This window comes from Pleurodeles waltl, chromosome 2_2 (assembly GCF_031143425.1).
Source record: "Pleurodeles waltl isolate 20211129_DDA chromosome 2_2, aPleWal1.hap1.20221129, whole genome shotgun sequence".
Taxonomy (NCBI): domain Eukaryota; kingdom Metazoa; phylum Chordata; class Amphibia; order Caudata; family Salamandridae; genus Pleurodeles; species Pleurodeles waltl.
Genome location: NC_090439.1, coordinates 202,824,737 through 202,848,926, shown reverse-complemented (window position 1 = coordinate 202,848,926; position 24,190 = coordinate 202,824,737). Strand labels below are relative to the sequence as shown.

Below are 24,190 nucleotides of genomic sequence, written 5' to 3'. Positions count from 1 at the left end.
AATACTTATTTAAACTAATTCTAAGATGTTTATGTCTTATACTTTATTGCCTGCTAGTCAAAGGGCCTTCAACAGGATCAAAGGGACCCTCTCACCAGACTAAACTGAGCCTAACAATTGCACTGGGCCGTAGCCACTAAGGGCATTTGAGAGCCGGGTCAGCCCATAATAATGTTTTACTCCCAGATGACTGAGGCAAGGTGGCACGGTATAGAGATGCTGGAGTTCATAAAGTGAATATGCAATAAAAATACCTTTAAATGTTTTTTTTTATTTTGTTACATTTGCTGCATGTTCCAAGGCAGGTTAAGCCTTCTGACAAATTGCTGTTTATTCTTTTAAGGTAGAAATGCTGTTGACTTTTTTTTCTATGACTCCAAAGAGAGAGGATTTTGTAAAGGGAACTAAGGGCCAGATGTAGCAAGCAGTTTTGTCCATTCTGTGTCTATGGGAAAATGTGTTCGTACATATGGCCCTAAGTTACCATCTCTCTGAGGTTCAAACAGGGCCACTGAAATTAGGTGGCAGGGGAGGCCACATTAATTTGGCAATGTTGACTAAATTATGTGGCAAGAAAACACAAAATATGAGGCTTAATGTGGCACATTTTTTGACCGTGTAATTTTGGCATGTTTACTTTTGTTAGCACTGTCTTGTCAAAGATTCCACTTCATTAGTACCAGTTCCACATTAAAATACCACTGGAAATAAATGGAAGCATTCACGTAGGACCTTCCACTGCGCAGCAGCATGTGTTGCAGCATTTTTTGTAACTTTTGCCTGTTTGATCTAGAAACAAAATATGTTTTTTTGTTAAAATGTGTAGATTATGTAGGAGACGGTGGAATATGTGGCAAATGCAGGAATTCATATTTATGCAGAAACTCAGCGGTCACAGAATTGCATAATTCCAGCAGCCTTGAGTACAAGGGGACGTGAAAAGAAATACCGTTGGATGTCTATCTATTTCTAATTCATTAAAAATTGAAATTCCTGTCAATCAACTATGCAAATATTTCAACATATACCAGCAGTTTTAAAAGCACAAAGGAAGCACATTTTGTTTTATAATTTTGAAGTGTGATGCAAATAAATATTTTAATACGATCAAACCAAATCTTGGTGATGCACAAATGATGAATATTGAATTGTATTGGAAATCTGTATAGTGCTTACTACCCCATGTATGGCACTGAAGCGCTTACCTACGTGGGCAGGAAGCTATGCCATACAGGATGGTGTGTGGTTTGAAGGGTGTTGTGATCCTTATGGGGAGTGTTTCCATGTTGCGTGTGGTGACCACCAAGGTGTGGTTACCGTGTTATGAGATTTAGAGCATAGCTGTGTGATGGATGATGAGATATTTATGGTTTTTCAGTATGCTGGCAGCTTTGAACAGTTCTGCAGGATCCTTTATGGTATTGTGTTATGATTATTGTGTTGTTAGCAGGTTACTGCACTGGGTTGTCCAATTTGAATCTTTTGGGCAGTTGTACTTACATTTGACACAACCCAATACAGCAAGGCAATTTGCCACCCTAAGTTGTGTGAAAGGCAGACAGCAGAAATGTGCCAAATTTACAAAGATATGGCACATCTCTTCTGTTTCCTAGCGCTGGCACACTGTGCACTGACTACCACCAATGTATCATGGTGCAAGGGTGTGTGCATTATAGGCAGGATTGTTTTCATGCAGGAAGGGACATCCTTAGAGGCATATTCCTCTGTGTATGTGTGCTGCAGAATGCAGCACACATTGAATGAAAAAATAGCAATGAGAAATGAAGAAGTTTGTCCTTGCTATGCCTCGCTGTGGTTGACGTAGCTTTTTTGGCTCATCCTAGGTTTACTCTCTTTAGTAAATCTTGGAATGCGCCAATATTCCATGGGTGGATGCATGGGAACGTGCATGCTCCACACATGGAATGCCTTCCCAATGCAATGTAAAGCAACGCACTGATACGTGCTGCTTTGCCTTACTTTGTATTTACTAAACTACACAAAACCACGCAAAGTGGCTTTTCATGGCTTAGTAGATAGGAAAAATAATTTTAGCATTGGGTCTGCGCCACAAAAGTGACGCACCTCGACAGTAAGTCTGCCCCCTAGTGTATCATTCTGGGCCACAGCTGGCATTGTTAAAGGGAGAGAAAAATTGAGAGATCCGCTGGGATGTACATTGTTACTATCATCTCATATCTGCAGGCCATTGTGAAATGTAAGAAAGTAGTGACCATAGTGTATAGATATTTGGGACCAGCAGTCATGGACCAGATTAAAGTCTTCCGATTCACCTGAAGTGTGTTACAGATCTCTTCAGTTATTCCATGACTGTTCTCTGGTTTATTGGCTGCACATTACGTGTGATGGAAAATGCTTATAGCATATATATCTTTATTGATTGTAAGATGTGCAAGTTATAGTTGGCTGCGGTCTTCTGAGTGTTCTGGTATTAATATTGGTGTGTTATGTATGATCTTACATTACTATATAATACCCTGGAAAAGCATAGGTCAGCACTTCTCAAATGACCTGCTTATTGAAAGTAGTTTGCTGGTGAGGTTGTTTCCAGTCTGTGGATGGCAAGCTAAAGACTGTGCTTCAGGTCTTTCCAGCTTCTGTTGCCGGGATGCATGGTGGGGTAGTTGTCTTTGGAAAAAGCCATGTTTTCAACTGTCTTCTGAAGTGTATATGCTCTTGCATGTAAATAGTTTCCATTTCTAGTACACATGGCAGGCTTCCATACTTTTTACATTCACCACTCAGAAAAATGCATGCTCGACCAAGCAAAGTTAGCCACATAGAGGTTGCAACCTTGAGGGTGCTATGCAAGGAGTCTACTGCAGGTGCAAGAGTAGATATTATCCATGATTCTGGAAGTGGATAACTCCACAGCATCCAAATGGGAGGTTCTATGCAAGTAGCATCAAAAAGAGATGTTAACACAAAGCAGGACCTTAGATGGTAAACATGAAATCACCACTCAAAGCATTGGAGGCAGTGTTGCTACTGCCTGCCCATCTATGGCTCCTCTAACTGGAGATGGAACTAATTTCATCAGCCAGGCAACAGGCCTCACTTCGGCCCATCCTGGGCTCACACAATCATCTATTCTTTACCATGCTTACCTGTGTTGCTGGTTGATGTCTAACTAAGGTCTTCTTTTGTACACACATTTTGCACAACCTACCAGAACTATGAGGAGTGCATGCCACTGCCAGAGCCAACTTCAAGTCCATGCAGTTTTGAGTGGGGCTTTTGATGAAATGCAATTAAGCTATCCATCGTTTGTCACAAACCTTTAGTGAAATTCATTGTAGAACCTTCCCAACTTTCCCTGTAAAATGACATTTAAATTCTACATAGTTTTCACCATTGTTGCATCCCTAAAATGTTTAAAACACACTGTTCTCCACTAATATCCCTAAATGTCCTTGATGGATATGCTCCAAGCTCTGTGTGAAGTTATTTTAAACTAGTGGCGTGTTCCATTAAAACTTCACTTATGAAGTTGGTCAGAATTAGGAAACTCCACACTTCATGAAGCAGGTGAAGTTTCCTAAATGTATGGTAAGCTATATCTTTTTGAGCCTTACAGGTCTGATGATTTCCTGAAGCATAATGTCCCAGGTATGATATCCTCTAGCAAATATAGTTTGAGTGCAGGGCTGGGCATCCACTACCAGGTGTAAGCGGTGTGGAAAGGAGGACTCTGAGCTGAGGCCAACGTAGTCTAGCTTTTTTTTTTTTTTTTAAAGAGTTTTTATAAGCTTTGCACCGTATAGGGTGTGAACAGTTTAGAAAATACACAAAGGTGCGAGTCAGCTTACTTTACAGTTTACACCTTTCTACTTTAAATCCCATCTCATTGATAGGATTTAAAGTTGGATTTTGAAAAGCTGATTGAATGTGATTTGATATGTACCCTGAAAAATCCACATGTTCCTCCACATAGAATCACATGGTGTTCACCTGAATATCGGAATCATAATATTGATGGTGCAGAATATCGAATCCAAAATATTGATAGATAAGTTTAGTTTTTTGCACCTTACTCCAAATACATACCTATGCAATATGTGTATCTTCAAGGAATGTAGATGTGAATTTAGTCATAGTAAATCTATATTTCCCTATATGCACTTACCTTTCAGTATTCTGTCCTCTTTGTTCTTGTACCACGTTATCCTGGGGTGTGTTATTTATTAGTACAACCAATATTTAGGAAAGAATGCACCCACAGAGCAAAGCTTTGTTTGGTCAAACTGATGGTCATGGCCCCCTAAAAATTTACTTCTCCCTATGGGCCTGCCCAACCTGAAACATGCAAAAATCGCAGACTAGAAATGTGGGTGATAAAGAATGCACATTTGTGAACTAATATTATTTTTTACTTTCCATGCAGTGCGTATTGCCAGGTATTGCACTTTATATTTCTTTAGAGCTCTTAGTGAATGGACCCATAAGTAAGGTGAATGCCAATATGTAGCATTATAACAAGTTCTGAAAACAGTTATCCTTTGTCCCCGACATTTGAAATTTGGCCAACAGGAACAATGAGATAACTCTGGTATTCATCTGTAGAATTAGGTAGATGTGTTTGACATGTATTCCTTTGAACTTTGAACTCCCACCACAACGTGCAATAAGAATTGCATTCGAGCAGAGTCAAGCCCCACATCATCACAATATAAAACAGATGCCCCTGTTTAAAAAAATACTACTTTAGACACATCAGGCACAAATAACTACTGCTCCATTACACAACCTTTTAGATATCAAAAGAAAGGGAAACAACCATCACCAGCCAGCTCAAACCCCACTTAGAAACTAACTAAATTCAATACAGCTACCAATTTGAATCCTGCCCCAAGCTAGAAACAAAACTGCCATTATCAATGTCTGGGACAGCATCCTGGAAAATACACTTTTTATGCTATGCTGAGTAATTGCCAGTGGTTAGACTTATTGCAACCATTCCTCCTTTCGCTGTCTGTATGCTTGATGTACTGCCCTAAGTGGCAAGTGTATGCCCAGACGTAGGTCCCGTGCTCACTGTGCCACTGGATCCAAGCTACACCCAATTGATAAGCCCCGATCAGGGTGAACCTGGTCCTTGGTGGCTTGTGTTCTTGTTCAGGAAGGACCTGGCCCGCCTGTTCAGGCTGAACTGTTCCTTTTGAAGCAGGGTCAAGACTGATTTGCATATAGCTGGATCCAAACTAAGATGGCTGGGTGGAGAAAAAATGATGGGTTAGAATACTACCCCAAGTGATTTCTACTGGTTAGACTTATTGCAAGATTTCCTCCAAATCACCTTTTGTGTGTTCAATTGTTTTCTCACCTACTGGTCACAAGTAATCAGACTAGGCATGTTTTCTTAACCTACTCACCAAGTTAATTGCAGGGTATGTAACAGAACTCTCTTATCCTTACTCCTGAACATATACAGTAAACCTCTCATGGACTTCCTCATATCTTACAACCTTCTACTCCACTCTTATGCCAAGACACACTACATGTGAGCCACATGAGAAGTGGATTAATTCTGTGATGACTCAAATGGTATATAACATATTGAAACATTGATGAGTCAAAACAGCCCAAAATCTAACAGCTGTGAGACAGAAGGTCTGGTTCTATGCCCACTTATCTGCTACTAAGAAGTGACTCCAGTCAAGTCCAAAGTCAGGAATTTTGCCACACTTGTGATCCCCAGCCTAAACTTACAAACTGGAGGAGTGGTTAGAGCTACCAACAACTAAAACTGCAAAAACTCAAACTTTCCTACCCACAGAACACTACCTTCAGTAGTATGACCACATGTGAAGTTCCACTTTGGCAACAGCACCTCTCTCGACAATGACCTGCCACCTTAGCAAGTCAACCGAATCCAAAATGCTGCAGTTTTCTAATATATTGGTTCGGAAAACAACAGAATCACAGTGCACCACAACGATCTCTACTTGTTACCAGTGACAGACTCACATCAAAACACTCACCTTCTGATGCTTAGAAAAATCTGTCTCCTTATATCTTAGGATGGACAAATATGTAGCTAATGCCTGTTAGACCCCTCTGCTCTAACGAGCCCAACTTCCTTTGGATTACTAAAACCAACTGAAGACCAGAGGAGATAGGTGTGTCTCAGTGTCTGACCTTTGCACATTAAATAATCTTTCACAACCTACATGCAATTCCCACAACATCATTAAATCAGGAAACACATTAAAAAACCACCTATTCTATATCATCATTGACCCTGTCATGCCTCTTCTAAGGTTCTGTCTTGCAAGCGACTAGAAGCAATTCAATTATGGGGTGCATGTCATGCAAAAACCAATAGTATCTAATCATGCAAAAGAAAATAATAAAATATACCTTGCCAGTTGTTTCAATGCCTCTGATTGTGCACACGTACAGAACAGCCCAGGCGCATGCCAGGCATAGTACAAGCCACCATTGAAGAGTGCCGGAATCATCAATAGATGTAGAAATGTTTAACGTTTCTCTGTACCAAAAGTAATCAACTGGACTGCTATCAGCACATTCCTGCACAAAACCTGTAAAAATAAGAACATACAATTCACTACAAATCTCCCAAATATAAATAGTTAGAAAAATGTTCATAAATCCTAACGTGGGCAGACTGCAAAGTGATGTAGCAAGCTCAATAAACTACTTTAGGTAAAAGAAAGTTCATCTTCTAATTGTGCACTACGTCTTTAAGATGCGATCAGTTTGAAACAGTAAATCAAATCCCTATTACTCACTTCTGAAACATCACAGGGATAAGAACATTGGGAAGGATCTGCTTGGCAAGTTTCCCCCACCTGGTCTGAGTTTTTAGAGATGGGATGGATACGGTGGAAGGGTGAGTGCTGATCTGCCACCTCCACCAAACTTCCTAAGATCCAAATGGATGGATGACTTTGCCAATGCCACCTATTCTCCTCTCTACTATCACCGCCTACACAAAACATACCTCTACTGTGCTCTGCATTGGCTCTTGAACGCAGTGCCTGTTTGCACTTGTTCTCCAGTAGAGAAGAAATAGCGTACTCAAGGAGTGTGAGGATGAAACTGCAATGGTATGAGGGGAGGATAAGCTACTAAGGCGGTCATTCTAACCCTGGCGGTAAAAACCGCCAGGGCCGTGGACCGCGGGAGCACCGCCAACAGGCTGGCGGTGCTCCTTTGGGCATTCTGACCGCGGCGGTACAGCCGCAGCCAGAAACGGAAAGTCGGCGGTCTCCCGCCGGCTTTCCGCCGCCCAGGGGAATCCTCCAAGCTGCGCCGCCATGGGGATTCCGACCCCCATACCGCCATCCTGTTCCTGGCGGTTTCGGCTGCCAGGAACAGGATGGCGGTATGGGGTGTCATGGGGCCCCTGGGGGCCCCTGCAGTGTCCATGCCAATGGCATGGGCACTGCAGGGGCCCCCGTAAGAGGGCCCCACTTAGAATTTCAGTGTCTGCTTAGCAGACACTGAAATTAGCGACGGGTGCTACTGCACCCGTCGCATCCCTTCCACTCCGCCGGCTCCATTCGGAGCCGGCTTCCTCGCGGAAGGGTGTTTCCCGCTGGGCTGGCGGGCGGCCTTTTGGCGGTCGCCCGCCAGCCCAGTGGGAAACCCAGAATGACCGCCGCGGTCTTTTGACCGCAGTACGGTCTTCTGGCGGTTCCCACTTGGCGGGCGGCTCCCGCCGCCCGCCAAGCTCAGAATCACCCCCTAAGTGTGCAGGAACTTTAGAAGGAAACAAGTTATGTTTTGTCTTTTTGTTATTACTTAAAGAGATGGTTGGAGGGACTACTGTGGCAGTCATGGGGGAGATTGGGAGGCTCACTTGTTACGTCTTTTATGTATTTAATGCAGTTGGAATGGTGGCTTGGACTAAGAAAGGGCAATGGATGGGAACAGTATCAGAAGACCCTATGGTTACCAAGTAGATATCTTTAGTGTGGACCCTCCCGCAACTATTAACCTCCATCTCATATGGTCCATGGGACCCACTTGAAGGGCCCCGGAGCAAGTGATGCATACATTTGTAAATGGGTAGCTATCAATAAGGAGGGTTTTCGTCATCCCTTGCTTGTTTCTCTTAGCGATGTTATTTAGAATCCTTCTATGAAACATCGCTGTTGTTGACAGCTACTCATCTATAATTTCATATGTGGTATATGGCTTCCATAGGAAGACTCCATAATAATTAAAATAAGATACAAAACCCGGCCATTCGTTGTTCTGTCCAATGCGTGGTCACTTTTCAAATTCCAGTTACAGAAAAACGAAAAATAATCCAGGTTTTCACTGCTGTGACTTCCCTGTAGTCTCTGAAAAGGTTTGCAAATGGGCTCTGTTTCCATTAAGCATGAGGGGCCTCGCCACCACTACAAGGTACAGGCCGTTAACGAAAATGCGGTTGAAAAAAACATCAGCCTCTCTGAATACAACAAGGACATTTCACATAAAAAAACGGAATTTATGATCCAGACGCAAGAACAATAGTTGGGAAATATTTAATTACGAAAAACCGATCAATTGACAACCGAAAGGCAGACATTTATAAAAACTAAAAATTCACTTATTGTAGTGTTGTTATCCTAGTGAGTTGTTCATGAAGCACACAAACCAACACTCTCGACCGATGTGTGCAAAAGGAAGCCCATGAGCAGGCAACAGAAGACAAGTGTTAAGCAGGGAGAATTCCACACGTCATGATTTATGCACCCTGCGTTCCTCAACATATCCTTCACATTAAGCAGATGTGTCTCTGTGTTCCTGTTCTACCTGAGAATGAAATAGTTGTTTGTGATACAAGGTGTACAATAAGGCTGTTTCTTGCTGTTACTGCTGTTAGCTAGTGTTAGTGATTCTTCAACAAATACACTGGTGATGAAAAAGGGAAGGGGGCAGGACTCACTGTGCTCATCTTCTGGCTTAAACGCTCAATCACCTTGTAACCCTGAGCTCCCAGTGACCCGTGTAAAACATCTGGGACAGGCATGGAGTAAAGGAAGTGCAAAAAGTGCAGAATGAGTCCTGTGAGCCCTGGACTGAGATGTCTAAAGCAGGAGAAATCAGAGTCAAGCATCCGGGCCCTAAGCAAGATGATGCCCGCTGTGTAAAGACAGAGCATAGTTATAACGCAGATATATTAATTAAAATGTATTAATCAATGTTTAAGTAATTTGAGTAATTAAAGTAGAAAAATAATATGTACGTTTGAAAATGTGCCCTAGAAGAGTGGCTGCCACCACTCACGAATTATATTAAAAAGTGACTAAAACGTGTGGAATGTTCAAAATACATAAAAAAAACAATGTAGTAGTATGTCACATTGAGATTTATAACGTATGTTTTGTATTATATTGTAGAACTAACTTAGCCAAAGTTGTGGCCTAGTTTTGCCAGGCCTTGTGCAGAAGTCGAATATTAACGCGTAATATAGAAAAAGTTAATGTACTGGACTGACCATGAACCGTTCATTGTTTAATAAAATCTGCTCAGCTAAAATCCTATGCGTGAACCGACGAACAGGAGATGACGGAATAAAGGCTTGTATCAAAACCAGTGTAAAGCATTCTGGATGTACTTTCCCAGGACTCGAACAATGGATTTGACTGGAGAAGAAGATGCAACATTTTCGATACCTGACGAGCCGGATGATGAGAACATCATAAAGTGAACCAATCAACTACATGGGAACCCTGTAATGCTAGAACTCATAGATCTGAAAATTAGGGGTCATTGGATAATGGAAAATCGTGTGAGTAATTGACCAATTAGGAATTGGGGGATAGTCTGTGCGACTTTGATTATAATGCTGTGACAAAAAGGGAAAAAATCAGAATAGAAGAGAGGAGAACAGATGTCAGATGTTAGGGGGATATCCAGAGAGAGAGAGACTACGAGATCGAAGAGATTCGAGATTCTGTCATTGGGCTCATGCTCTTGAGAGCCTGCTGTGATGCTGATCGCTTGATGACCTGAGGACGAAGACTGACTTTGTTGCTGAATCCATATCGTGGATCGGTAGCTATGACAATGTGACTGAATTAACTTTTGTGCCTTTTCTTTCTAGGTACCAACTGCTCTGTTTTCATAAGTTTTTCTCTTAGCTAGATGTTTCCCAAATTTATGTTCTAAACCTATTTTCGCATGAAGTCCCACATGCTGATGGTAATCTGGGTTAGGTGAGGTTCCTACCTCATGACATTGACGAACACAGAGACAAATGATTGACAAACTGATTTGCTGAACTCTGCTTCCCATGCTGACTTATTCATTCCTGATTCAATTATTGACTTATACTTTAGAATGTACTCTGATGCAAGTTTTGATTAGACTATGTTTTTGGCACCTTCTAATGAATTAATATGGATTTGCTAACATTAATAAAGTTGAATTAATTTTCATTAATTAGTATTGTAACTAATAGGGAATAAACTACTAAAACGAATATTGAGTTGTGGTTACAGTGTTATGTTTCTGATTCATTAATGTTCATGACTAATGTTTATTGGATTATGTATTAATTATTAGTGTGACTGTCATCAGCCTAGCTAGGATACTCCATGCAAATCAAAAGGTTCATCGACCTATACGCGTCCCCTTGTAAGTCTACTTACTAAGGACGAGGTGCGCTAGCAATAGCGAGCTACTCCTGGATGAAGTCGATCCTCGCCCGAGGCAAGTGGACCCCATGCTGAATTAAGTGATGGGCAATTAACCTGTGGGCTTCGCCTGCTGGTCTGCAGCCGTGAGTGAGCCGCATGGAGCTAAGGGCAATGCAGTGGCTGCCCAACAAAGCCATTCTAAGGCCTGAGACGGAACAGCACCCTGGCTACAATCACTTGAGAGACCTGAGGCACTCAACCATGCACTGTGTTCTCACAAATGATGAGATTTATAATGCCATAAGTGGTGTTGTAAATGCTATTATTTCAGATGGTATAAATTATTTAATATGAAAGTGTATAAGCAGTGTACGTAGAAGGTGCAAAATAGTTAATTTAGTGGTCTACTGAGTTCAGTAAACTGTGCATGGAGGTGCACAAGTTAAGTGACTTTGAAGATGGTGCATCAATTACAAATTTAAAGTATTCCTTTGGAATGTCTAATGTTTGTGTAGTTTAAGTTTGGTTTGTATAGAAAGAATAAAGTTACAATAATTTAAAGGTGGTGAATAAATTAGAAATTTAAGGTAAAACTATAACTTTATAATTTCTAATGATTCAATTAATTACTGGTGGTCTTCATTACTCCCAATACCCTTTTTCTCTTACCAACACTTACTACTATGAAGTGTCCAGCCTCTACTCAGGCACCACATAACCTAGCTAGAACCAATCAAAAGGTTCAAAATAAAAAAAGACCCTCCTCCCTTCCTTCAAGCACTTCCACCCTACTGGTGATAGAGGATCAGAGCCCCAAAACACTTCCTGTATGTCCCCCAAGCTAAAAGGAGGATTCAGGCTGTGTACTAAGGATTGGGAGGGGGTGCCGTAAGTAATGGTATGAGAAAAACGGTATTCTGAGTAAGGAAGTCTGCCAGAAACCAACCTAATCATTACCTCATCAACCCCTTTCCTCGTTCCAATACTTACTAATATGAGGATATTCCATCGCTGCACTAGAACAACCTGAATAAAACATTCAAACTATTGGTTCATGCAAAGACAACTATTGACAACTATTTACTGCAAACCAAGTCAGGTGAACGGATTGTTCAAGTCTTAGCAGCAGCAAGAGCCTTAGTACCCAAATCCAAAGAATCCACATCTCACGCATTCAGTCTGTAATGGGAAATAAAGGTAGAAGGTTTGCACAAGTGGCCGCTTTACAGATATCCGAAACAGAACTCCACCTGGCATCTGTACATCTTGTGAGGCATAGGTGATAGAAATAAATTATCTAATCCATCTACTTAAAGTAGCTGTAGATGCCCTCAGCCCATGACAGACAATACTAAAATTTACAAACAAATTCTCGGACTGTCTGAAATCCTATGTTCTGGGCAAATAGATTTTCACCACTCTCAACACATCCAATGTGTGTAATGCTTCTTCCTATGGGGTACAGGGAGCTGTGAAAAAGGAGGGCAATGCTATTTCTTGTTGTTGATGAAAGGGAGAAACAATCTTAGGGAGAATCCCAGGACCCAGTTTAATAACCGGCCAATCAACAAACATTGTTAAATAGGGAGGCATCACAGATAATGATCCCAACTCACCAAGTCTACGAGCTGATGTGATAGCCACCAAGAAAAATACCTTTAGTGACAAATGCTTCAAACTCACACTCTCTAAGTGCTCAAAAGGAGGAGATGGCAAGGCCCTGAGAACCGGGGCAGATCCCAGGAAGGAGCAGTATGTTTAATAGTTTGTTTCATCAGAGAAAAGCCCTTCAGAAGAGGAGTACCCAAGGAATTCATCTCCTTAACACCCCAAGGGGCCCTAACTGCGTTAAGTGCTGTCCACTGTACTCTTAAAGTAGAGATGGCCTAACTTTTCTAAAAAACATGTTGAAAAACTGTAGGACCCACAAGGAGTGACAAGTATTTGGGTAGAGGCCTGTCCAAACACCAGCTTGAAAAAGATGACCAGTGGTGATCGTAAGATTTCCTAGTGGACAGTCTCCTACAAAGCCTTATTGAATCCACCCACAAGGAAGAATTACCTTGTAGCCTCAAATCTCTCCTTTCAATTGCCATACCACCAGACACTTTTTCTTGTATGAATCCAGGGGAAGAAGAAGAAGAGACAGAACGAGATGTGCTTGTTGGCAGTATCCATTCCTGTCAGCAAGGGAAACCATCCCATTTGAGGCCAAAAAGGGGCTAGCAGAATAAGATACACCTCCTCTCTTTGTAACCTCACTAAAAGCTTCAGTATAGAGGTTTGCAGTCCTCCAGTTGGTCAAAGCCTTTCACAATGTGAGGGAGTAGTGATGGGATACCCTCTGATGGTAATGGTACCTCACTCAGTTGAGATTTTACTGACAAGGCCGAAAACACAGTATTTGACTGGTGCCAGACTGACAAGGTATGAGACGAGCATACTAGGTGCTCCAAATGTAACGTTGAAAAGATGTGCTGAACCCGGCAACATTACTTCCAAGTGATACTGTTGAAGTTGAAAAGGAGGAAGACATTTAGCATGATTGTCTCGAAGTAACAGAGTTGTGCACAAAACCAAGACCTGATATCAGAGACACACGATTAGAAGAAAATGACCAAATTGTCCTTGTCGATGGTTCATGTCTCAGAGGTGGCAGAGGAACCTTGAGAGCAGGATATGCTGTGTGTACAATTACAGGTACATTAGAAGCTTCCTGGCTTCGAGGTGTATATTCTGCACAAGTAGCAGAATTGGTATCTCTTACTAGAGTGTGCCATGTATCTGCTAGATTGGAAGTCACTATTTACACAGATAGCCAATATGGATTTGGAATTGTTCATGATTTTGGTCAATTGTGGTTGCAAAGAGATTTCCTGACCTCTACTGGTTCACCGGTAAGAAATGGCAACAGAATAAAGGAATTGCTGTATGCAATACAGTTGCCTGAAGAAATTGCCTTGGTGAAATGCAGTGCACATCTAAAAACACAAGATTACGTGTCACTGGGAAATGAATATGCGGATTAAGTTGCAAGGTTTTGCACATTGAACTGTATATCGTTCAAGGGCAAGTGGGAATTGATGTCTGAGGAAGACACCACATGCACGGGGTTTGCATTGAGGGTGATGGACACAAAGGAACAATTGAAAACATTGCCGAGTAATGTCAATAGGGAGGAAAATAAATCCTGGTTGAAGATGAAGTGCATTCAGAGACAGGACGAGCTGTGGGTATCAGAAGAGGGTCAAATGATTTTATCATATAGCTTGCTTTCACAAATGGCAAGGTATTACCAGGGTCAGGCACACATTGGAAGGGATGCCATGTTTCGATTGTTCAAAATTGACTGATTCAATCCTAAATTTAGGCAAGTAGCAGAAGCAGTATGCTATCTCTGCATTATTTGTCAACAAATAAATGCGGGAAAAGGGACAGTGGTGAATTTGAGCCACATTGGAAGAGCAGGAGGTCCATTCAACTGAATGCAACTAGATTTCATTGAGATGCCTGCATGTGGAGGTTTGAAGTATGGGTTGGTGATTGTGTGCATTTTTAGTCACTGGATTGAAGCATACCCCACAAGAAGAAATTATAGCCTCACAGTAGCAAAGTTGTTACTTAGAGAGTTGATAGCACATTTCGGATTTCCGATCTCTTAAGAATCAGATAGGAGAACTCACTTCAATAACAAGGTGATCAAACTTTTGTGTGCAGCACTAAACATTGAGCAGAAGTTGCATTGTAGCTACCCCCCTGAAGCATCAGGACTAGTGGAATAGATGAATGGTACCTTGAAATCAAGAATTGCTAAGATGTGTGCAGCTACGAATCTGAAATGGCCAGATGCATTGCCTTTGGTATTGATGTCAATGAGAAATACACCTGACAAGAAGACAGGGCTGTCGCCCCATGAGATCCTTATGGGCAGAGCAATGAGATTACCAGCAGTTCCAGCCAATGCACTTGTAAATATTACAGATGATATGGTGTTGGACTACTGCAAGGGTCTGGCTGATGTGGTTCGCTCTTTTTCTCAGCAGGTGGAGGCCACTACCCTGCCACCAATACACGATCCAGGGCACAACCTGAGAGCCGGCGACTGGTTCATTGTCCAAAAACATGTTCGCAAGACGTGTTTGGAGCCACATTGGAGAGGGCCTTACCAGGTGATTCTAGCAACCACGACAGCTGTGAAGTGTGCAGGACTCCCAAACTGGATTGACGCGAGTCACATGAAGAAAGTGGCATGTCCACTGGATCATGAAGAAGGGTTGTTGAGAGCACCAATAACGGTGAAACAGGTTGCCACACCTGAACCAGAAAAAGAACAAAGAGAGCCTGAAATTGAACAAGAGCTGGTGGAAGATGGTTCTATCACCCCCGTAAGAGACGAAAGTGAAGAATTACAGGAAGGTGCAGAAGAATCTATCTCAACGGATACAGCAGGAGAGCCTAGCTCAGTTGGGGTTCTCCCAGAAGCAGACAGTGCAGAGAAACAAACAGAGCAAGTGCCAGACCAAGAAGGGAAGGGAGTTGATAGGAATTGAAGTCAAGGTGATCCAACTCCTCCTGAGCCTGTTACAGGCCCATCAAGAGAAAACACCACAGAGAAAGAGAAGGAGAAGAGTCCAATCCTGAAAAGAATATTGACAGAAGGATCGAGAAAAGGAGATAATTGGCCTGAATCGCAAGTTGAGAAAAGAAAGGAAGTGGTCATAAATGAAACAATAGAGGAAGAAGTAGATACTATGAGAAAAGAAGAATTGAGTGAAGGAGAACTAAGTGGTGATCGAAAGTTAAAAAGGAAGAGAATAGCAAGTCGATGATACGCAGGTCCTGAATGGGCGTATGCAACTACTAATGAATGGCAACACAAGTTTATGTCTTTTTGTTTTGATAGAGAGGTTCCGAGTCAGTATTTTGATGTAACCTGAGAATGATCAATGAGCTGAACTGTTGAATCAATCTGAAAATATCTTAAAGAAAAGAGACTGTTGAAAATAAACTAAAAGAGACATTGATAATCTGATTTGACATTAAAAAATGGATGTTACAAGCTGCTAATCGATTTTGACAAGGAAAGGGGTTACTGGATGCAAAACTGAACTGCGAGAGAAGAATTTTTCTATTTTTGAATTTTTGCTGCACTTTATAATAATTACTTCTGCTTTCTGATTCTCTACATATCATGGCTGAGCTAAATAATCAAGTTAGGAGTAGTAGGCGCTGTAAATATATGAGCATTGGATTGGCAATTATGTGTGGAATTTTGTTTATAGTGGTGATTGTGGGAATGTTTGTTCTTGATGTGAAAGGAGCCAATCATACTTCTGCTTCTGAGACTACTATACTAACGGCCTTGGAAAAGTTTAAGCTAGATGAGAAATATTTGCATGACTATACTAATGCTCAAGGAGGGCTTTCTTCTAATGTCTTCTATCGGTTGGTGAGTGAGGATGTTGAGACAATGGATGCAAGGGATCGTCTTGTGTGTACGCAAATTCCTTCATCAGTGGAGGAAGGAGTTACGTACCACAGTCTTCCACTAACTTACGGAATAAGCTGTACTCTGCTACTAACAAGATTCTATGACCAGGAGTATATACAGTATTTTTACTCTAATTATGATGTACTGTTTTCGTTTGTTCCTATTATTAGGGATTTGAGTAGAGTAGCTAAGGATCATGATATAGTATTGGCTAGAGGATTCTTTGAGCCTACACTAACGTTTGCAACCGCCTACGCACACAAAAATAACCTAACATGCTTGCTTACACCTTTAGAGAAGAGCTTTATAGGTTGTACTGATGACAGGAGAAAAGCATTAAAAGAAAAATTTGGAAAAGGGTAAGAGAAAAGGACTTATAGGAATAATTATGCTTACACTGCAATTAAAACGCAAGGGAAATTAGCACTAGATGCATTACATGTAGGGAAGCTTTGTGTATATATAGGCCAAAATCATGCACTGACACTTTATTTGTCGGTACGAGTGAATGTAGGTATGTGTTTGTGTTTCAGAGTAAGTGGACTTTTATGTTGAATAGTCAGGACCCTGCGATTCTGGGAATATATTATATTTGTGGACTTAGGGGGTCATTACAACCCTGGCGGATAGCAGAGAACCGGCGGTAAGACCGCCAACAGGCTGGCGGTCTTACCTTGGTGAATTATGACCATGGCGGTTACCGCCATGGTCATCCGCCAGTTCTCCGTCCTGCCCGCCAGGGCGGAGATGACCGCCGGGCTGGAGGCCTGGGTCTCCAGCCCGGCGGCCGTCAGTATACCACTGGCAGTATTTGGACCCGGCTTACCGCCGTGGATTTCCAGCGGTTTGAACCGCCATGAAATCCATGGCGGTAAGCACTATCAGTGCCAGGGAATTCCTTCCCTGGCACTGATAGGGGTCTCAACGCCGACTCCCTCCCCTACACCCTACCCACCCCTGCCACCACCCAAAGGTGGAAGGGCCCCCCTACCCACCCCGACCCCCAACATAACATTACTCACACACACCCGACACGCATGCAGGCACCACCAACTCACACACGCACACACCCCGACATACATGCCTACATCCACACACACAGTCAGACAATTTTTTGGCTTAGTAATTTGGAATGGGGTATTATTAAAAATCATACATGGAATATTAATTGTGATTGTTTGCATATTAGGATTATAGGGTTCATGTAAATTGTGTCAAAGGCTTAAATTGGAGAGGTCTAAAAATAATCATAAGAGATAAGAACGAAACAGAGAAAGAATCTATCGGGAAGATTTGAGAAGAAGGCAAAATACTGATGAAACAAAACTGTGAAAACTGTTGATGGTAAAGTACTGTGATGACATATTTAGTCATCAGAGGAGGGATTGTTAACGCAAATATCTTGATTAGAACTTATTAATGAATGTTTATGTATTTTGAATAATGAAAAATGTAGAAAATGATTAACGTAGAAAAATAATGTGCACGTTTGAAAATGTGTCTTCAGAGAGTGGCCACCAAGATTCATGAATTATGTGAAAAAGCAACTAACGTGAGTTATTGAAAATGTATTAAAATAATGTAGTAGTATGACATATTGAGAGATATAACTAATGTTTCGCATTATATTGTAGAGCTTAACTTAGTCAAAGTCGTGGCCTAGTTTTGCCAGGCCTCGTGCAGAAGCTGAATATTAACGTTCAATGTAAGCCACCGATGGGCTGAACTAACCATGAACTGCTAATTGTTTAATAAAATCTGCTAAGCTGGAAACCTTAACGTGAACCGACGGACAGGAGATGATGGAATAAAATTGTAGCGAAAACTGTGTAAAACATTCGGAGTGTACTTTCCCTGGACTTGAACAATGAAGACCCTGACCAGGGAAGAAGATGCAACATTTTCGATAACTGACGAGCCGGATGATGAGGACATTGTAAAGTGAATCAGTCACCTACATGGGAACTGTGTAATGTTAGAATTCATAGATTTGAAAAACAAAGGTTATTGGGTAAAGGAATATTGTGTGATTAATTGACCAATTAGGAAGATTTGAGATTCTGTTATTGGGCTCATACTTTCTAAGAGGAGAGCATGATGCGATGCTGATAGATTGATGACCTGAAGACGAAGACTGACTTTGTTGCTGATCCATACCGTGGATATGTAGCTATGACAATGTGACAGAATACCTTTTGTGCCTTTCCTTTCTAAGTACCAACTGTGCTCTCTAATAGTTTTCTCTTAGCTAAATGTTTTTTCCAAATTCATGTTCTGAACTGTTTTTGCATGAAGTCCCACATGCTGATGCTAATCTGGGTTAGATGAGGTTTTCTATTCTAAGAATTGACATATATAGTAATAAATGATTGACAGACTGATTTGCTGAACTCTGCTAGTCATGTTGACGTATTCACCTTTGATTCATATGTTGATTTATGCTAATGCTTTAAAATGTATTCTGTCTCAAGTTTGATTAGATTATGTTCTTGGTGGTTACTAATGAGTTCATTTTGATCTGATTTGAATAAAGTTTGAAATAACCTAATGACTTAGTATTGTAACTAATAGGGAATACAATTGCTGAAACGTATATTGAGTTGTGGTTATTCGTGGCTGTGAGATCATAGTGTGATGTTATTAATTGCTGATTAATGATTAGCTTAATGTTATTGATTTTGTGAATTGATTGAACATTGGTCACCCCGTAGCTAGGATACTCCATGCTAATCAAAAGGTTCATCGACCTATACGTGTCCCATTATAAGTTTACTTATTAAGGACCAGGCACGCTATCACAACCTTATTGTACAGTATCTGAGAGAAGTGGAGCAGACCTAGATACACTGATTGCAGCTCTCTCCAGTTTGAGGAATGAGTCCTTTCCTCCGGCAAACACTTCCCCTAAACTGAGAGATTGCCCAATGTTGCACCCCACCCTACTTTGCTTGCATCGGTAGTCAGGACCTGGGGGAGAGAAAAGGGGTAAAGGGAATCCCCTTGCCAAGTGTAAAGGGTCCAACCACCACTGAATCATCTGCCAAATGTCAGCTGAAACAGGCACCATGTGTTCTAGGGGATGGGACTCTGGATTCCAATGTGACAGGAGGTTTTTGACTAGCAGGTCCAGGTGTAGATGAGTCCCGGGAATCCTAAACACACAGGAAGCTTGTAAGAGAATAAAAGTGGAATGATATTGCAAGAAAGCATCAGGGCAATCACAAATGTATCTTCATACAAAAAAGAACATCATACCATGTGACCTTGCAGGTGTACCCAATCTCTTGCCAACACCTCTGGTCTCTGGCCCAGAGAAAGCAAAAGACTCCTTAAAGCCTGCACCCGCGAACGTGGGAAACTGACCATTCTAAGATCGATTTGGAAATGAGCTCTGAAGAACTGTAGATCCTGAGGGGGCTCAAGATGAGATTTTTCCCAATGTATAAGAAGATAAAAGTCCTTCAAAACCTGGCAAACAAGATAAATCTGAGTTTTAAATTGGACTGTCATGGGTAATGGAGAAGCCAGTCGTCTAGGTAAGGGTGGATTGTTAGACATTGTGGCCCTCATTACAACCCTGGCTGATGGCGGTAAAATGGAGAAAGGTACTGCCAACAGGATGGCTGTACCTTTCTCCATATTATGACATTGGCGGTTTGGCTCAAGCCAAACAGCCAATGTACCACACTGTCCGTTAGGCGGGAACGACTGGCGGGCTGGAGACTTCCGTCTCCAGCCATGCGGCCATCACTAGCCCGCCCCCAGGTTTATGATCCCGCCAACTGCCATGGTTTTTGTGGCTTCCTTACCGTCACAAATACCATGGCGGTCGCTAGCCCGCCCGCGGGTTTATCATCCCGCCTACCGCCATGGTTTTCATGGATTCCTTACTGCCACGAAAACCATGGTGGTAGCCACTATCAGTGACAGGGAATTCCTTCCCTGTCACTGATAGGGGGTCTTCCCTGCCCCCCACCCCAGGTTTCCCCCCACCCCCTCCCTCTCCAGACCCCCCCACGACATACACGCACCTTCACTCACCAACGAACACATGCATACACACACTCATACCCACATTCATCCATGCATGCATACACCCATTCACACACACATCCACACTCACTGATAAACATACATGCACACTTGCATGCACACAATACAACATACACGCACTCACACATCTATACACGCACACACTGTAGGAAAGTACCATCTTGCCTGGCATGTTACCCCCATTTTTCACTGTATATATGTTGTTTTAGTTGTATGTGTCACTGGGACCCTGGTAACCCAGGGCCCCAGTGCTCATAAGTGTGCCTGAATGTGTTACCTGTGTAGTGACTAACTGTCTCACTGAGGCGCTGCTAATCAGAACCTCAGTGGTTATGCTCTCTCATTTCTTTCCAAATTGTCACTGACAGGCTAGTGACCATTTTTACCAATTTACATTGGCTTACTGGAACACCCTTATAATTCCCCAGTATATGGTACTAAGGTACCCAGGGTATTGGGGTTCCAGGAGATCCCTATGGGCTGCAGCATTTCTTTTGCCACCCATAGGGAGCTCTGACAATTCTTACACAGGCCTGCCACTGCAGCCTGAGTGAAATAACGTCCACGTTATTTCACAGCCATTTTACACTGCACTTAAGTAACTTATAAGTCACCTATATGTCTAACCTTTACCTGGTAAAGGTTAGGTGCAAAGTTACTTAGTGTGAGGGCACCCTGGCACTACCCAAGGTGCCCCCACATTGTTCAGAGCCAATTCACTGAACTTTGTGAGTGCGGGGACACCATTACACGCGTGCACTACATATAGGTCACTACCTATATGTAGCTTCACCATGGTAACTCCGAATATGGCCATGTAACATGTCTATGATCATGGAATTGCCCCCTCTATGCCATCCTGGCATTGTTGGTACAATTCCATGATCCCAGTGGTCTGTAGCACAGACCCTGGTACTGCCAGACTGCCCTTCCTGGGGTTTCTCTGCAGCTGCTGCTGCTGCCAACCCCTCAGACAGGCAGCTGCCCTCCTGGGGTCCAGCCAGGCCTGGCCCAGGATGGCAGAACAAAGAACTTCCTCTGAGAGAGGGTGTGACACCCTCTCCCTTTGGAAAATGGTGTGAAGGCAGGGGAGGAGTAGCCTCCCCCAGCCTCTGGAAATGCTTTGTTGGGCACAGATGTGCCCAATTCTGCATAAGCCAGTCTACACCGGTTCAGGGACCCCTTAGCCCCTGCTCTGGCGCGAAACTGGACAAAGGAAAGGGGAGTGACCACTCCCCTGACCTGCACCTCCCCTGGGAGGTGTCCAGAGCTCCTCCAGTGTGCTCCAGACCTCTGCCATCTTGGAAACAGAGGTGCTGCTGGCACACTGGACTGCTCTGAGTGGCCAGTGCCACCAGGTGACGTCAGAGACTCCTTGTGATAGGCTCCTTCAGGTGTTAGTAGCCTTTCCTCTCTCCTAGGTAGCCAAACCCTCTTTTCTGGCTATTTAGGGTCTCTGTCTCTGGGGAAACTTCAGATAACGAATGCATGAGCTCAGCCGAGTTCCTCTGCATCTCCCTCTTCACCTTCTGATAAGGAATCGACCGCTGACCGCGCCGGAAGCCTGCAAACCTGCAACATAGTAGCAAAGACGACTACTGCAACTCTGTAACGCTGATCCTGCCGCCTTCTCGACTGTTTTCCTGCTTGTGCATGCTGTGGGGGTAGTCTGCCTCCTCTCTGCACCAGAAGCTCCGAAGAAATCTCCCGTGGGTCGACGGAATCTTCCCCCTGCAACCGCAGGCACCAAAAAGCTGCATTACCGGTCCCTTGGGTCTCCTCTCAGCACGACGAGCGAGGTCCCTCGAATCCAGCGACACCGTCCAAGTGACCCCCACAGTCCAGTGACTCTTCAGCCCAAGTTTGGTGGAGGTAAGTCCTTGCCTCACCTCGCTGGGCTGCATTGCTGGGAACCGCGACTTTGCAAGCTACTCCGGCCCCTGTGCACTTCCGGCGGAAATCCTTCATGCACAGCCAAGCCTGGGTCCACGGCACTCTAACCTGCATTGCACGACTTTCTAAGTTGGTCTCCGGCGACGTGGGACTCCTTTGTGCAACTTTGGCGAGCACCGTTTCACGCATCCTCGTAGTGCCTGTTTCTGGCACTTCTCCGGGTGCTACCTGCTTCAGTGAGGGCTCTTTGTCTTGCTCGACGTCCCCTCTCTCTGCAGGTCCAATTTGCGACCTTCTGGTCCCTCCTGGGCCCCAGCAGCGTCCAAAAACGCCAAACTCACGATTTGCGTGTAGCAAGGCTTGTTGGCGTCCATCCGGCGGGAAAACACTTCTGCACGACTCTCCAAGGCGTGGGGGATCCATCCTCCAAAGGGGAAGTCTCTAGCCCTTGTCGTTCCTGCAGTATTCACAGTTCTTCAGCCTAGTAAGAGCTTCTTTGCACCAACCGTTGGCATTTCTTGGGCATCTGCCCATCTCCGAGCTGCTTGGGACTTTTGGACTTGGTCCCCTTGTTCCACAGGTACCCTCAGTCAGGAATCCATCGTTGTTGCATTGCTGATCTGTGTTTTCCTTGCATTCTCCCTCTAACACGACTATTTTGTCCTTAGGGGAACTTTAGTGCACTTTGCACTCACTTTTCAGGGTCTTAGGGAGGGTTATTTTGCGAACTCTCACTATTTTCTAATAGTCCCAGCGACCCTCTACAAGGTCACATAGGTTTGGGGTCCATTCGTGGTTCGCATTCCACTTCTGGAGTATATGGTTTGTGTTGCCCCTATCCCTATGTTTCCCCATTGCATCCTATTGTAACTATACATTGTTTGCACTGTTTTCTAAGACTATACTGCATATTTTTGCTATTGTGTATATATATCTTGTGTATATTTCCTATCCTCTCACTGAGGGTACACTCTAAGATACTTTGGCATATTGTCATAAAAATAAAGTACCTTTATTTTTAGTATAACTGTGTATTGTGTTTTCTTATGATATTGTGCATATGACACTAAGTGGTACTGTAGTAGCTTCACACGTCTCCTAGTTCAGCCTAAGCTGCTCTGCTAAGCTACCATTATCTATCAGCCTAAGCTGCTAGACACCCTATACACTAATAAGGGATAACTGGGTCTGGTGCAAGGTGCAAGTACCCCTTGGTACTCACTACAAGCCAGTCCAGCCTCCTACATTGGTTGTGCAGCGGTGGGATAAGTGCTTTGAGACTACTTACCACTCTTGTCATTGTACTTTTCATAAGAGAAAAATATACAAAACAAGGTCAGTGTATATACACATAGCCAAAAAGTTTTGCATTTCCTCTTTTCACTCTTTTCTAAGTGCTGAAAAGTACTTCTAAACTTTCAAAAAGTTGAACTGTCCAAACTTGCATATGATCACCTTAGCTGGAAAGGAGCAAGGAGTCTCTGCATAGAGAGAGGTTTGAGTGTAGGGAAGAATCCTTCCTTAGAACTGTTAATTAATATGCTTAGAGTACAAGATAAGGCCATAAGTGCCCAATCAGTAGAAAAAGTAGCTAATGGTTCTCAATCTGATCCAGGGACTCCCCCAGGAAAAGGTTCAGGAAAGAAACTTCTCAGCCTGCCCATTACTAGACAGTCTAGCATAGTTGGTACAGAGGTTGAATCACATCATACTGATGATGTGCTCTCACATTATGCTGGTAGCCAAGCTGTTAGGGTGCCCTTGGTAAGGGACAGGTCTCCTTCTGTTCATTCCCATCACACCTCTGTATCTAGAAATGTCCCTCCCACCCACCCTGATGACAGATTGTTAGAAAGGGAGCTCAATAGATTGAGAGTGGAGCAAACCAGACTGAAGCTCAAGAAGCAACAGCTGGATTTGGATAGACAGTCTTTAGAAATAGAGAGGGAAAGACAGAAGATGGGTTTAGATACCCATGGTGGCAGCAGCAGTATTCCCCATAGTCATCCTGCAAAAGAGCATGATTCCAGGAATCTGCATAAGATAGTTCCCCCTTACAAGGAGGGGGATGACATTAACAAGTGGTTTGCTGCACTTGAGAGGGCCTGTGCTGTACAGGATGTCCCTCAAAAGC

The 24,190-nt window shown here is 43.1% G+C and overlaps 1 protein-coding gene across 1 annotated transcript in view; it reads right to left on the bottom strand.

Annotated features, from left to right (window-relative positions):
- The window catches only part of SLC6A19 (solute carrier family 6 member 19), a 1,531,867-nt gene that overhangs the window by 998,152 nt on the left and 509,525 nt on the right, over positions 1-24,190 (bottom strand). Inside the window, exon 4 of the mRNA XM_069219637.1 lies at positions 6,382-6,563. Coding sequence (XP_069075738.1) covers positions 6,382-6,563 — 182 coding nt within the window. The remainder of the gene's footprint in view (positions 1-6,381; positions 6,564-24,190) is intronic.